Below are 15297 nucleotides of genomic sequence, written 5' to 3'. Positions count from 1 at the left end.
TGTTTGAGCCCTGTGTTGGGCTCTGTGCTGATAGCTCAGAGCCTAGAGCCTGCTTTGGATTCTGTGTCTCCCTCTCTCTGCCCCTCTCCCACTCAGGCCCTTTCTCTCTCAAAAATGAATAAACATTAAAAAAAAAAAAAAAGGTAACAGATCCTTTTCATACCTTAACATTGTTTAATTTTCAGGCTGCAGGTCTTAATAAATTGTAGTTAGTAAACCATAACAGGGGTTTTAATAACATACATGAAGCAGATGAATTATGCATAGTATTAAAGCAATGAATTAGCCTTTAGAAGTTGACATTAAATACCTTCTGACCTGAATGATCTACAACAGAAGTCAGGTGTGAAGCTGTGTTGTATCTTTCCTCTTAGGGAAGAAGGTAATTGATGTGGCTGCAGGCTCCACCCACTGCCTGGCTCTGACTGAGGACAGTGAGGTCCATAGCTGGGGCAGCAACGACCAGTGTCAGCACTTTGACACCTTGCGTGTGACCAAACCAGAACCTGCTGCACTGCCAGGACTGGATACCAAACACATAGTTGGAATTGCCTGTGGACCTGCTCAGGTACTGAGTAGATAGTTTGGTTAGATATTTTGTAGAATTTTGGTTGCCCATCCCTCATTGCTAGGATATTGAAATACCATTGACTTGTGTGTGTTGTTCTTATATCCTGTAGTTGTACTAAACTCACTTATTAGTTCTAGGAGTTTTGTGTCAATTCCCTGGAGTTTTCTTCAGAAACATAGACACAGTTTTATTTCATCTTTTTTCTGTATTTCTTTCCCTTGCCTTATTGCACTGGCCAAGACTTCCAATATGATGTTGAAGAGTGGTAAGAGGGCACATCCTTGTTCCTGTTTGTAGCGGGAAAGCATTTAGTCTTTCACTATTAGCTAGGATGTTAACTGTAGGATTTTTTTTTTTAGTAGATGCCTTGTGTCAGATTAAGGAAATTTCCTTTAACTCCTACTTTTTTGAGAGTTTTTTTTTTTTTAATACTGAATAGATGCTGAATTTTGTCAGATAGATTTTTATTCTCAAATGATATGATCATGTAGTTTTCCTTCTTTAGTCTGTTTATATGGTAGACTATGTTAATTGATTTTCAAATATTAAGCAAACCTTGCATTTCTGAGATAAACCCCACTTGGTTATGGTGTATTATTTTTTCTTATATATTGCTTTATTTGATTTGCTAATGTATTGTTGAGGATTTTTCTGCTGATGGTCATCAGAGATAATTGGTTTGTGGTTTTATACTGTGTGTCTTTTTATCAGGGTAAAACTGGTCTCATAAAAAGTGTTGGAAAGTGTTCCTTTCTCTTCTGTTTTCTAGAAGGGATTGTGTAGAGTTAGTGTTATTTCTTTTTTAAATTTTTTTTTCTTTGGTGAATCCATCTGAGCCAGGAAATTTCTTTCTCAAAAGATTTTTATGTAAAAATTGTTTCTTTAATAGATACAGAACTAGTCAGAGTGTTTCTTCTTGAGTAGGTTTAACTGATTTGTGGCACTCAAGGAGTTGTTCCATTTCATCTAAGATGTCTGAGTTTTGTGTGTAAAGATTTCCTTAGTATTCTTTTACTAACCTTTTGAAGTCTTTGGGGTCTGTAGTAATATATTCTCTTTCATTACAGATATTAGTAATTTGTGTGTGTGTGTTTCTTTGTCAGTTTTCCCTAGATATTTATCCATTTTATTGACCTTTTTAAAGAACTTTTAGTTTCAAAAAACTTCCCTTTGTTTTTTGCTTTCAATTTCATTGGCTTCTTCTCTTTGTTATTTTTTTTTCCCCTTCAGCTTGCTTTGGGTTCACACTTTTCTATTTTTAGTTTCTTCAAGAAAAAGCCTAGGTTAATTTTAGACCTTTCTTCTTTTGTAATATTTAAGCAGTTGATGCTGTAATTTCCCTCTAAGTAGTGCGAATTTGCACTCATACATTTTGATGTATTTTGTTTTTGTTCAGTTCAAAATACTCTCTAATTTCTTTTGAGAATTGCTCTGTGACCTATGTATTATTGTGTCATTTAATTTTAAAGTGTTTGGAGATTGTACTATTATCATTCTCTTACTGTTCCTAGTTTAATTTTATTGTGGTTAGGGAACAAACTATATGATTCAATTCTTCTAGGTTTCTTAAGATTTGTGTCTCAGGATATGTTCTCTTAAGTGAATGTTCTGTGTGTGTGCTTAAAAAGGGTTATGTATTTTGTTTCACATATATTTTGCTGTTGTTGGGTGAAGTGTTCTGTAAATGTCCATTAAATCCAGTTCATTGATGGTATTCAATTGTTGTATATCCTTGCTGATTTTCTGTCTGCTTCTATCTCTTTCTAGGAGGATAGTGTTGGTATTTCCAAGTATAATTATGGATTTCTCCATTTCTTTTGGCTCTATCAGTTTTTTTTTTTAATATCAGTGCTTTTGGTCATTAAAAAAATTATGGTTGACTATACAGTGGCATTAAGTATATTCATGAGACTGTGTAACCATCATTGTTATCCATCTCCAGAACTTTGTCATCCTAAACAAAAATTCTGTACCCATTAAACATTAGTCTCCTTTTCTCTTCCCTTTGGCCCTTAGTAACCTCAATTTACTTTCTGTTTCTGTGAATTTGCCTATTCAAGATACTTCATATAAGTATAATCATATAATATTTGACCTTTTGTGTCTGGCTTATTCCACTTAGCATAAGTTTTTTAATTTTTAATTAAAATTTTTTTAAGCATAAGGTTTTTAAGTTTGTTCCATGTTGGAGGATGTTTCAAGATTTTATTCCTTTTAAAGGCTTAATAATATTCCATTATATGTATATCCCACATTTTGTTCATTTATTTCTCCTTTTTTGTACCTTTGGCTATTGTGGTTGTGTTGCTCAATACCCAACGCTTTCATTTGGGTCCACGCTTTCATTTTTTTGTTTTTGTTTTTGTTTGTTTGAGTATATATCTAGGAGTGGAATTGCTGGATCATATGGTAATTATGAGGAATTTGAGGAACTGTCAAACTGTTTTCCACAGCAGCTGCATGATTTTTACATTCCCACCAGATATGCACAAGGGTTTCAGTTTCTCCACTTTTTTTTGGCCAACCCTGGTTATTTTCTGGTTTTCTTTCTTTGATTGTTTGAAGCCATCCTTGTGTGTATGAAGTGGTATCACACTGTGGTTTTGATTTGCACTTCCCTGATAGAAAAGATGTTGAACATTTTTTTATGTGTGTATTGACCATTTGTATATCTTCTTTGAGGAAATGTTGATTAAGTCCTTTGCCCCTTTTTGAATTTTTTCTTGAATTGTAGGAGTTCTTGATGTATTGTGGATATTAATCCCTTATCAGGTATATGATTTACAGCTATTTTTTTCCCCATTCTGTGCTTGTCTTTTCATTTTGTTGATAGTGTCCTTTGATGCACACAAGTTTTTAATTTTGAGTAAGTCTACTTTATCTATTTTTTCTTATGTTGCCTATGCTTTTGGTGTTATATATATCCAAGAAATCTGTTGTTATGTAGATTCCACCCAGTGTTTTCTTCTGAAAGTTTTATAGTTTTAGCTTTTATGTTTTGGTCTTTGATCCACTCTAAGTTAATTTTTGTATATGGTATAAGGTAATGATCCAATTTGATTGCTTTGCAGTTTTCCCAGCACCATTTGTAGAAAAGATTGTTCTTTCCCCATTGAATGGTGTTGGCACTTATCAAAAATCATTTTACTGTATAGGTAATGGCTTATTTTTGGGCTCTCCATTCTGTTTCATTGGTCTGTATGCCAGTATTTCATTGGTACTTTATGCCAGGACCATGCTGTTGTGATTACTGTAACTTTGTAGTGTAGTAGGCTTTGAATTAGGAATTGTGAGTTTTCCAGTTTTGTTCTCTGTTTCAAGATTATTTTGTTTATTTGGGGTCACTTGAGATTCCATATACATTTTAGGATGGGTTTGTCAGTTCTTGTTTTATAGATTTTGAAGCTCTTTTTTTTTCTTTTTTTTTAAGATATGTGCACATTTAGGTTTGCTTTGTCATCTTGATGAATTGGCCAAGGGCATTATACAGTATGCCCCCTTTATCCTTCTTTTTCTTTGCTCTGAAGTCTGTTTTGTCTGATTTTAATGTAGGTGCTTCATTTTTCATTTATTTTGTAAAAATTTTATTAGATTTATTTTGGGAGAGCATGCATGTGAATGGGGGGAAGGGCAGAGAGAGAGGGAGAGAGAGTATCTTATGCAGACTCCGTGCCTAGCACAGAGCCCAATGCGGGGCTTGATTCCATGAACTTTGAATTCAGACTCAAGAGCCAAAATCAAGAGTCAGACTAAGTGTTAAGTACTGACTGAGGCACCCAGGGGCTTCTTGCTTTTTATTTAATAGTGTTTGCATACTGTAACTTTTCCATTCTTTTAATTGAAAAAAAAATTAAAAATTGAAATAATTATTGTAGGAATTTGCCAATGTCATGGGTTTTGTTTATTGAGGTTATATAAGAAGTCAATATTCTAGTTCCTTTCCCTTGCCATATAAAGTTTAGAATAGTCTTGTCTATGTCAGCAAAAACATCTTGCTTGGACTTTAATAGAAATTGTATTCAACCTGTCATCAATTTTTGGAGAATTGGCAGTTTTGCTATATTTAGTCTTCCAATCAATGAAAATGGTATGTCTAGATATTTATTTACATTTTCTTTGATTTCATTTATTAGCATTTTCAGTATATAAGTCTTTGACATGTTTTGTTAGATTTATATCTTTTACTTTTAACCCACATGTCTCATTATGTGTATAGTGAGTTTCTTGGGTACCGTGTATAGGTGCATTTTAAAAAAAAATGCTTGAGTCAATCTGTCTTTTAATTGATATATTTAGATCATTTATGTTTCCTCCAATTTTTGACGTACATAGATTTGAGTCTTCCATTTTCTTGTTGGCTTTTGTTTGTTCTATTATTCCTCTATTGTGCTTTTTCCTGCCTTTTTTGGGAGTATATGAACATTTTTTTAATATTCCACTTAACTTTATTTATTTTGAATTTGACTTTATTTCTTTATATAATTTCTTTTTAGTGGCTGCTGTAGGTTTTACCATAAACATACTTAATTCTTTGCAGGCTACTTTAGAATCAAAATGTAACCATTTTTAATTGGAATGTAGAAACCTGTTGTTTAGTTTTCAAATGCTTAAGAGATTTTTCTAGTTATTTACATCTAGGTTATTCTTATTGGCTTCTAGTTTCTGTTGGTTTCTAAGAAGCTTAATTTGATTATGTTCAGAGAACATATTCTATGATTTCAATTCTTTTATATAGGTAAGAAATATTTTATGATTAAATATTTTAAATATGACTGTATTCTGTTGTGGTTTTCTAGTAAGTGTCAGTTTGATCTAGTTCATTGATGGTTTTATTAGTTTCTTTTAAAGTTTTACTTTTTTTAATATCTCTTTGTTCTATGTTATTAGGAGGATAATTTTGCTGTCTTCAACTATATATATGGATTTATCTATTTCTTTCATTTCTGCCAGTTTTTACTGCCGTGTGTTTTCTGGTTCTGTTGTTAGGTACATACCATTCAACATTGTCCTGTCTTCTTGTGAATTGACCCTTTTATCATTGTATAATGTCTCTGTTTAGCCCTGGTAATTTCCTGCCTCTGAAGTTTGCTTTGTTTGATATTAATATAGCCATTTTCTATTCCTTTACTTAAACTTTTTTAATCTTTATATTTAAGGTAGATTTCTTGTTGATACCATATAGTTAGATTTTGGTTTTCATACCTCCTGACAGTTTCTACTTTTTGTTAGTATGTTTAGACCATTTACATTTAATTTAATTATTTATAAGTTAGATTTATTTCTACCATTGTGAGGTTTTGTTTGCTCTCTTTTTTTATTCCTTTATCTTTTCCTGACTTCTTTTGGGTTGTTTGAATAATTTTTAGTACTCCATTTTAACTTACTGAGTTGTCTCTTTGTGTAGTTTTTTAGTGGTTGCTTTAGAGATTAAATATACCTAACCTTTCATTATTTACTTACAGTTATTTGTAACTGTTCAAGTAGATTATGATCCTCACTGTTATCTATTAGTGTGCATTAATAATTTTGAGAGTGAAAAGATTATAAACGTTGTATCTTTTTATTTGTGGCACAATGAGATTGGGTCCTAAAATGAGAGAGAAGATTGGAAGCTGATAGTGTATAAGCTAGACAACCATGAAAGTACATTTGTATTGGGGACAATTAGAGGTATGAATAAGTAATAATTTAAGGCATCTTCATAATTCATAATGGTGAATTTTTTCTGTGAAACAGTCCAAGAACTGAATGTGTGAATTCATTTTAGGTTCTTTTGTTTCTTCAATAGAGTTTTGCTTGGTCGTCTTGTTCTGAGTGGTCCATTGGCCTCCGTGTCCCTTTTGTGGTAGATATCTGCTCAATGACTTTTGAGCAGCTGGACCTCCTACTACGGCAAGTGAGTGAGGGGATGGACGGCACTGCTGACTGGCCTCCACCTCAAGAGAAAGAATGTATGGCTGTGGCAACACTGAATCTTCTACGACTTCAGGTATTAATGATTTCCTTTCCTCTCCCTCCCTTCGTAAGTGTCTTAGGTATTTGTAATAATGTTTATGTATATTGAAGGGTATGCATTTTAGCCTGTTAATTGAACTGCTAATGAAAAATGTAAAGTATTTAAAGTGTTTAGATTATTTAGATTAGATTATTTAGGCTTAAAAAAATCAGTCTAGGGGCGCCTGGGTGGCTCAGTCGGTTAAGCGTCCGACTTCAGCTCAGGTCACGATCTCGCGGTCTGCGAGTTCAAGCCCCGCGTCGGGCTCTGGGTTGATGGCTCAGAGCCTGGAGCTTGTTTCCGATTCTGTGTCTCCCTCTCTCTCTGCTCCTTCCCCGTTCATGCTGTGTCTCTCTCTGTTTCAAAAATAAATAAACGTTAGAAAAAAATTAGAAAAAAAAATCAGTCTAGTTATATTTGTTCTGGAAGTCAGTCTTGGCATGCAGGGTGAGAGTATATATGGATTGTTTTATTTCTGCAATAATCAGCTTGTTTGCATTCATCATGGAATCAATCTTGAATTTACTGTTGTATGTGGAGAAACAACTGAGTGAGATAGTGGATAACTGAGAGACCAGTGGATGTGTTAGCCAGTCTCTCCTCTGGAGTATGAAAGCTCAACTCTGTAAGCTTGTCTCCCTCCATTTTGTCACAGGGAAGGTTAAGGTGAAAGGTCAAAATATGAAAACCTACAAACATATTTTTCTTCCTTTTTTTTTTTTCTTTTTTTGTTTGTTTGCTTCTTTGTTTCTTTTTTAAAGAAAAACTGTAGCTGAAATCTTTGGTCATCATATTTCTCTTGGCAATAAAATCCTATGACTGAATGTCAAGAAAGTAGTTTTTCTCAACAAAATAATTTTTCCCTTTATAATACAAGGATTTCTATGTAACCCATCATGTCTCCCTCTTCTTCTGTCCCCTTTTTGCCTTGGTTCTAAAAGGCACACAGCTTATGGTAAGTGATGAATCACGGGAATCTAGTCCCGAAGCCAAGAGTACACTGTATACACTGTATGTTAGCTAACTTGACAATAAATTATTTAAAAAAATAAAATAAAAAATAAAAAGCACACAGCTGAATTTAGTGTTTAGTTGCATTAATCAAATTAGCAGAAGTTTGGAGAGTACTTCTCTTTCCCAAAAATCTTCTAGAGGAGCTCATTTATTAGGGCCTCTGTGGTTCCCTTCCATGATTCCACCCAGTTGTTGCTTCCCATGGTTTGTAGCAATGTTGCTATTCTGGTCATTGCTATGGAGAAAGACCTCATGTTGTTTTAGGTTCAGTTCCTTTTGGCCTACATTTACCTGGTGACATATGTTTTTCTGTTGCTTTATTCTATTTTTGTAGGTCCTTATGTTTTAATTGCATCATTTAAAAAATTCACTTACAAAGCTTGATTCTTATTTTTTTTACTTTAAAAATTTTTTATTTTATTTTATTTTTTTAACATTTATTTATTTTTGAGACAGAGAGAGACAGAGCATGAACGGGGGAGGGTCAGAGAAAGGGAGACACAATATGAAACAGGCTCCAGGTTCTGAAGTCGGCCGCTTAACCGGCTGAGCCACCCAGGCGCCCCAAAGCTTGATTCTTAAAAAGAATCCAATTTGAGGATCTTTATTCATTAGGCGAATTTAATTTTTTTATAGTTTTTGTGATTGCTAATGTATTTGAATTTAGGTCTTCTGATAAGTTTTATGTAAGTTTATTCTTCATTTTATTATTTCTCTCTTCTTTTAAATGTTTGTGTATTTTTGAGAGAGACAGAATGTGAGCAGGGGAGGGGACAGAGAGAGAGGGAGACACAGAATCCAATGTAGGCTCTAGGCTCTGAGCTGCCAGCACAGAGCCCGATGTGGGGTTTGAACTCACAAGCCGCATGGTCATGACCTGAGCCAAAGTCAGACACTTAACTGAGCCACCCGGGCGCCCCTATTATTTATCTCTTGATCAAGTTTCGAAAACAATTTTTTTAAGTTTATTTATTTATTTTGAGAGCAAGAGCAAGAGGGGAAGAGGCAGAGAGAGAGGGAGAGAGAATCCCAAGCAGGCTCTTTGCTGTCAGTGTGGAGACCCATACAGGGATTGAACCCACAAACTATGAGATCATGACCTGAGCCGAAACCAAGAGTTGGATGCTCAACTGACTGAGCCATCCAGGCACCCCTCCAAAACAGTTTTTTCTTTCATGATACCTTTAATTGTTCCTAAATTTTTAAATCTGATTTCTGGACATTAATCATGTCACAAAAAAATTAAATATTTGTTAATTCCACAAAATGTTAAGTAACTAGTCCTTCTCTTCCTGAAAAATATAGGGGCTATAGGATGCATTACCCTAAGCTCCCCGTTCTACCTTTTGTGTTTTAATTGTCAGGTAGTCTATTATTACATTGGATCCAATGCACACTTTTTTGTGTATGTGCCTCTAAAAGAAATGTGCCCCTAAAAGAAAAATGCTCCCAATTGTGATGTGTAAGATACATTTCTGATTTAAGACATGAAAAGAAATGCCTGTTAGGATTGGTGAAATAATTATTTTTATATTGTTACAAAAATAATAATCATTTTTTGCTTTTCTTTGAATTATTATAGTCATAACTGTCATTTTTTTTATTAAAATTCTTTTTAAGTTTATTTATTTTGAGAGAGACAGAAACAGCACAAAATGGGGGAGACTGCCAGCAGAGAGAGAGGGAGAGAGAGAATCCCAAGTAGCCTCCATGCTGTCAACACAGAGCATGATGTGGGGCTTGAACCCATGAAACTGTGAGATCATGACCTGAACTAAAATCAAGAATCAAGGAACTTAACGGACTGTGCCACCCAGGCGCCCCATTATAATCGTCATTTTTAAAGAGACCATGCTTACTTTGATGTAGCCTTTTTTTCTTTTTTTTTTTTTTTAACCAATTTGTTTTGTCATTGTTGCTTATATCTTCTCCCTCCTGAGTACCTCCTTCAGTAAGTTTCTTCATCAAGGTCTGTGAGTTGTAAAGTCTGAAAACTGTTTGCTTGAATGTTTCTTAAGGTAGTTTAACAGGGCTTAGCTTTCTAGGTTACATGTTATTTTATCAACAGTTTGAAGATGTTTTGTCTTCCCATCTTTATTTTTGCTGATGAAAATTGTTTTATTGATGTAATTGTTTCTTTGTAGTTAAGGTGTCTTTCTTTTTGGTAGCCTTTCAGATGTTCTTTTGTTTTGTAATTTTAATACATTATGTCTAGGTGAGGATTTATTTTTGTATATATAACTTGAGGTTATGATTCTCATTCTCATGTTTTGTTAAGTTTTGAAAAATAGTCACCATTTACCATTGAAATTAACTCTTTTTTTATCTCCTTTTTTTTTATCTACTTCTCAGTGTATGTTGAACTTCTCTTGTCTTCCTAAGTATCACAACTTCTTTGATATTTTAAAAATCTTTTTTATCTTTTATGATGTTCATTTTCTGTCTTTTCCATTCTGCCTTCTGGTTTTTCATTCAGTGCTCTCTTTCAGTTCCCAAATCCTTTCTTTAGATGAATGTTCCATATTTTTGAATTGTCCATTATAAAATAAATACTTGTATGATCATTGCATTCCATGCATTAACTCATTAAATCAGTGTGCCACCCATCTGAGAGTTAGGACCTGTGATGTATATTGCATAAATGAGGACACAGAGAGAGGTTTAGGAATGTGGCCCAGATCAGGTACCCATGGCCTCAAGGTTTAGGGCTGGAACCTGGGCCCAGGCTTTTCACACTTCTGCCTTGAGGTTTTTATTCTTGTAGCTGTTTTTTTCATTTTTAGAATTTATATTTGGGTCTTTTTCAAAGCTTTCATTTTGTTCATTATATTCTTCTGGGTTCTGTTCCTTCCTTGATCTCTAAGAACATTTTCTTTTTTTATGGAGTCATTCCATTGTTTTTATTGCTGCCTTGGGGTGTGAGTTTTGCCTCTTATAAGAGCTCTGTTTTTTGATTCTACCTTGTGGTGACCTAGTATGGCTTGTCCTTTCTGACTGCAACACCACTTTCAGGGGAGGGTTTGCTAGGGGTATCCCCTTGCCTTTGGCTATGATGATGTCCCCAGACGACAGTTTTGTATTTGTGTCTCTTAAGTGTCATGAGTTTCTCAGGCTCCAGATGAGTTTTGGTTTTCAGTTCTTGACTTGTGATATGTGTACCTAGATGGTTGGTGTAAACTTGATTTTACATCTGTTCACAGGACAGATTTTACATCTGTCAGGTCTCTGATTTATTGTGGGGTCTCTTTCTACCAAAAGCTTTTATGGACAGTGTTGTTTTCAGGCCCTGGCTGGCAATAGATGGGTGATCTTCAGTGGCTCCCAAACTTCTGCAGGAAACTCAGGTTCAGTGGGCTGTCAGGGGCAGCTGGAATCTCATGCCCCAAGGCCTTGATCTGTTCTTAGAGTCCAGAACCTCTTGGCTCCTGCTGTGTGTATCTCTCTGAGTTCTGGTTTGGCCCTTGAGGAACTTCCTTGTATACTCTCAGCTTGGCTATATAATCTTTTTTTTTTAAAACATTTTTTAAATGTTTATTTATTTTTGAAAGAGAGCATGAGAGGGGCAGAGAGAGAAGGGAACAGAGGATATAAAGCAGGCTCTGCATTGACAGCAGTGAGCCCAATGTGGGGCTTGAGCTCACAAGCTGCAATACCATGACCTGAGCTGAAGTCAGATGCTCAACTGACTGAGCCACCCAGGCGCCCCTATATTTTTTTAACAGCTTTCGGGTTGTATTATATTCGCTATTTCTCTGTGTTTGGTGCAGATGACTGGTGGTGGGGTGGAGGTTGCTGTTTCCACTTGATTTTATTTCTTTTAATGTTTATTTATTTTTGAAAGAGAGAGAGAGATAGAACATAAGTGGGAGAGGGGCAGAGAGAGAGGGATACACAGAATCCGAAGCAGGCTCCAGACTCTGAGCTGTCAGCACAGAGCCCGATGTGGAGCTCGAACTCACAAATCGTGAGATCATGACCTGAGCCAGTCGAGTGTGTAACCGACTGAGCCACCCAGGTGCCCCTGTTTCCACATGATTTAACCTCTCCATTGGTCTTGAGCTCTTCCATATATGTATTTATAGTGGGTTTAAAAAATTCTGGACTGTGGACTCTCACCTAGTATGAGTAAAAGTTTTTAGTCTAGTTAAAAAAATTCATATAGCAGAGCTTTTTTCTTTATTATTTGAATAAAACTCAGTTTGAGGTATTATTTAATCTTTAACAAGATTTGAAATACACTTGTTTTTAGGACTTCTAAATTAAAATTCTTTTTCTCCTTTCAGTTGCATGCTGCCATTAGTCACCAGGTTGACCCAGAATTCCTTGGTTTAGGTCTGGGCAGCGTCCTCCTCAACAGCCTGAAACAGACTGTGGTGTCTCTGGCCAGCAGTGCAGGTGTGCTGAGCACCGTGCAGGCAGCTGCTCAGGCTGTGCTGCAGAGTGGGTGGTCCGTGCTTCTGCCCACTGCTGAGGAAAGGGCCCGGGCGCTCTCTGCTCTCCTGCCCTGTGCAGGTGGGTTTGGGGATGGGGTGGAGTGGTGGGTGCACAAGAGGGTGCCAAGGGGCATTGGCACTTACCTCACATTGTCAAAAACACTTTCCTTTCCAGTTTCAGGCAATGAAGTAAACATAAGTCCAGGTCGTCGATTCATGATTGATCTTCTGGTGGGCAGCTTGATGGCTGATGGAGGCTTAGAGTCGGCCTTAAATGCAGCCATTACTGCAGAAATCCAGGTATGGTTCTAGGAGTATGTATGTGAGCTGACAGAGGCAAGTTTTACCTGTCAGTGAGCTGAGATTGAAACACTGTACTCAGGTGGAGAAATAACAACATTTTGAAAGAATTATTGAAAAACAAACATAAAATGGTTAGTAACATCCAAATATTTTCTGTAATTAAAGCTTTTTTATCTAACTAGTTAAAAAAACTTGAGATATTAAGTATGATAAAATATACCCACTTTTATCTACTTAAATGAATATGACAGATACCCTGATCATATTATGAATCATTTCCTTCACCCTAGAAAGTGTCATTGTGCCTCTTTGCACTCCAGGACTCCCATCTTCCCTCAGATTAAATTAGTGTTGCCAGTTCTGATTGCCACATAAATGGAATCATATAGTATGTACTATTTTATGTCTGCTTTATTTTACATTGATAATTTTCAGACTCATCTGTTGTTTTTACCATTGAGTATTTCATTGTATGATTATGGCACTGTTTGTTTATTCATTGTCCTGTTGATAGACATTTGATTAAAATTTTTGATTCTGTAAAGCTGCTTTGATCATGCTGTATACAAGTCCTTTAGTGAACATGTGTTTTTCTCTTGCGTAAATACTTGGAAGTAGAATTTGCTAGGTCTTTTGGTGACTGTGTTTTTACAGTTTCCCAAAGTGGCTGTGGCATTTAATTTGAACCAGCCAATATGAGAGTTCTAGTTCTAGCTCTTCTTGACCTCACCGACATGAGGCATGTCATTCTTCATAAATTTAGCTATTCTGGGTGAGGGAAGTGTGGTTTTAATTTGCATTTGTATGTACTTATTGGTCATTCATAGCTTCTTTTGTTGCTTTTATTGTTGCAATAGTTTTTTATCTAAAAACTAACACTGACAAAATTAGATGAAGTAAATACATTGAAAATATCTTTGAAAGTGTACTTAAGAAGTACTTTGATTAAATTGAAAAAAAAAAAAATAGGGGCGCCTGGGTGGCTCAGTCGGTTACGTGTCCGACTTTAGCTCAGGTCACGATCTCATGGTTCGTGAGTTCAAGTCCCGTGCCAGGCTCTGTGCTGACAGCTCAGAGCCTGGAGCCTACTTCTAATTCTACTTCTCCCTCTCTCACTGTCCCTCCACTGTTCACGCTTTGTCTCTCAAAAATAAATAAAAACATTAAAAAAAAATTTAAATTGACAAAAATAGAAGAAATCGTATAAATAACATTAGGAACAACTACAGTTCTTTGTATAGCTATTATTTTCCAGGTACTATGCTGTGTACTTTATTTTGATTTTCTCTTTTAACTTTGTCAACGGTGTTGAGTGGAAAAAGTGGTTTAAAATTCCATTTTATAGATGTGGACATATGTACCACAAAAGTGTAGTGATTTGCTAAGGTGTTAGGACTAGTGAGTGGTAGGTTTGCTGATTCCAAGCCTCTTCCTTTTCTTCCTCTTCCCCACACAGCTCTGTGTGACAGCTTACCTGATGGGAGCCGTGACAGAGAACAGACAGAGGAAGTCCACGAGTGGGCCAGATATGACCCAAGCAGTATTTTTAGAACCTATTAATTTAGTTAGCAAATGTTTATTCCTCACTTCCTGCTGGACAGAGGGAGGGACCTTTAAGGAGGTATTGGAGGCAGGGTATTGCAGAGGTAGAGAGGCTACCGAGATACATAGATTGTGATCTATATAATCATTAAGCCTAAAAGATAACTAAAAGGCCATTCATTTTAAAACAAAATTGTTATAAAGCTACAGAAAGACATAAACAAAAACCTCATATTTAAGAATTATTAGTATGCCAATATTGTTAATATTTTTGTTTTATTGTCTGACTTTTGAGGATGCAAATGTTTACTAATGATGTGATTATGAGGCTAGGATTAATTTCAGTGGTGTGTTAATTTGCATCTTTTTTACTCATCAGGTTGCCATGTTTTCTGTTGTATATTTTACTGTCCATTTGTTCTGTTGTTTTGGAGAAGTCTGTCATATGAAAAGGGAGTCCCTTCATATTCCTTTTTATTTTTTATAAATAATCTATTTACCATTTAGGTTTTAGATATTTTTACTACAATTATTAATTATATTCTTTTTAAAAATGTAATTTATTTTGATAGTGTGCATGAGTGGGGGAAAGGGCAGAGAGAGAGGAGAGAGAAAATCCCGAGCAGGCTTCAAGTTGTTAGTGCAGAACCCAGTGCTGGGCTTGATTCCATGAACTGTGAGATCATGACCTGAGCCAAAATCAGAAGTTGGATGGTTAACTGACTAAGCCACCCGGGCGCCTCTAAGTATATTCTTATGGATTATAAGTCATTGAATAGAGTATAAGAATGATTATTAGGAATGAGTTTTAGAAATGAAATTGTGCTGGGTTAAAAGGATGCACATTATTCATTTTTCTGATTTATGTTGCTCTCTTATCCTTAACAGTGGGTAGCCACTGAGGCTGAGTCTTCATCCCTATACCCCTCAAGGATTGGGGTGGATTGTTGTTGGTGTTTAGACTGTTCTGGTTTTTGCCATTAGAAAATGCTCAGAAGGAAAGAAATTTCTTGCTTTTTCACCATAAATTTGGTTACTAGAACAATGCTTGGTATATAGTAAGTCCTCAGGAATATTGGTTGTGTTTGGCAAAGATACCTTCTATTTTTGTTTTTTGCCTTTTTGTTTCTTTTTTTTAATTTTTTTTTCAACGTTTTATTTTATTTTTGGGACAGAGAGAGACAGAGCATGAATGGGGGAGGGGCAGAGAGAGAGGGAGACACAGAATCGGAAGCAGGCTCCAGGCTCTGAGCCATCAGCCCAGAGCCCGACGCGGGGCTCGAACTCCCGGACCGCGAGATCTTGACCTGGCCGAAGTCGGACGCTTAACCGACTGCGCTACCCAGGCGCCCCATGTTTCTTTTTTTTTTAAATAATAGCTTTATTGCGATCTAATTCACATACTATAAAATTCACTCTTTTACAGTGTATAATTCAGT

General features: G+C 35.8%; 1 protein-coding gene across 5 annotated transcripts in view; it reads left to right on the top strand.

Moving 5' to 3' along the window:
• The window catches only part of HERC2 (HECT and RLD domain containing E3 ubiquitin protein ligase 2), a 284479-nt gene that overhangs the window by 92737 nt on the left and 176445 nt on the right, over positions 1 to 15297 (top strand). For all 5 annotated transcript variants that reach the window (XM_047861969.1, XM_047861966.1, XM_047861967.1 and 2 more), the window contains 4 exons: positions 375 to 568; positions 6360 to 6560; positions 11864 to 12092; positions 12189 to 12313. In XM_047861969.1, coding sequence (XP_047717925.1) covers positions 375 to 568; positions 6360 to 6560; positions 11864 to 12092; positions 12189 to 12313 — 749 coding nt within the window. The remainder of the gene's footprint in view (positions 1 to 374; positions 569 to 6359; positions 6561 to 11863; positions 12093 to 12188; positions 12314 to 15297) is intronic.

This window comes from Prionailurus viverrinus, chromosome B3 (genome assembly GCF_022837055.1).
Source record: "Prionailurus viverrinus isolate Anna chromosome B3, UM_Priviv_1.0, whole genome shotgun sequence".
NCBI lineage: Eukaryota > Metazoa > Chordata > Mammalia > Carnivora > Felidae > Prionailurus > Prionailurus viverrinus.
This window is presented reverse-complemented; position numbering and strand designations above follow the sequence as displayed.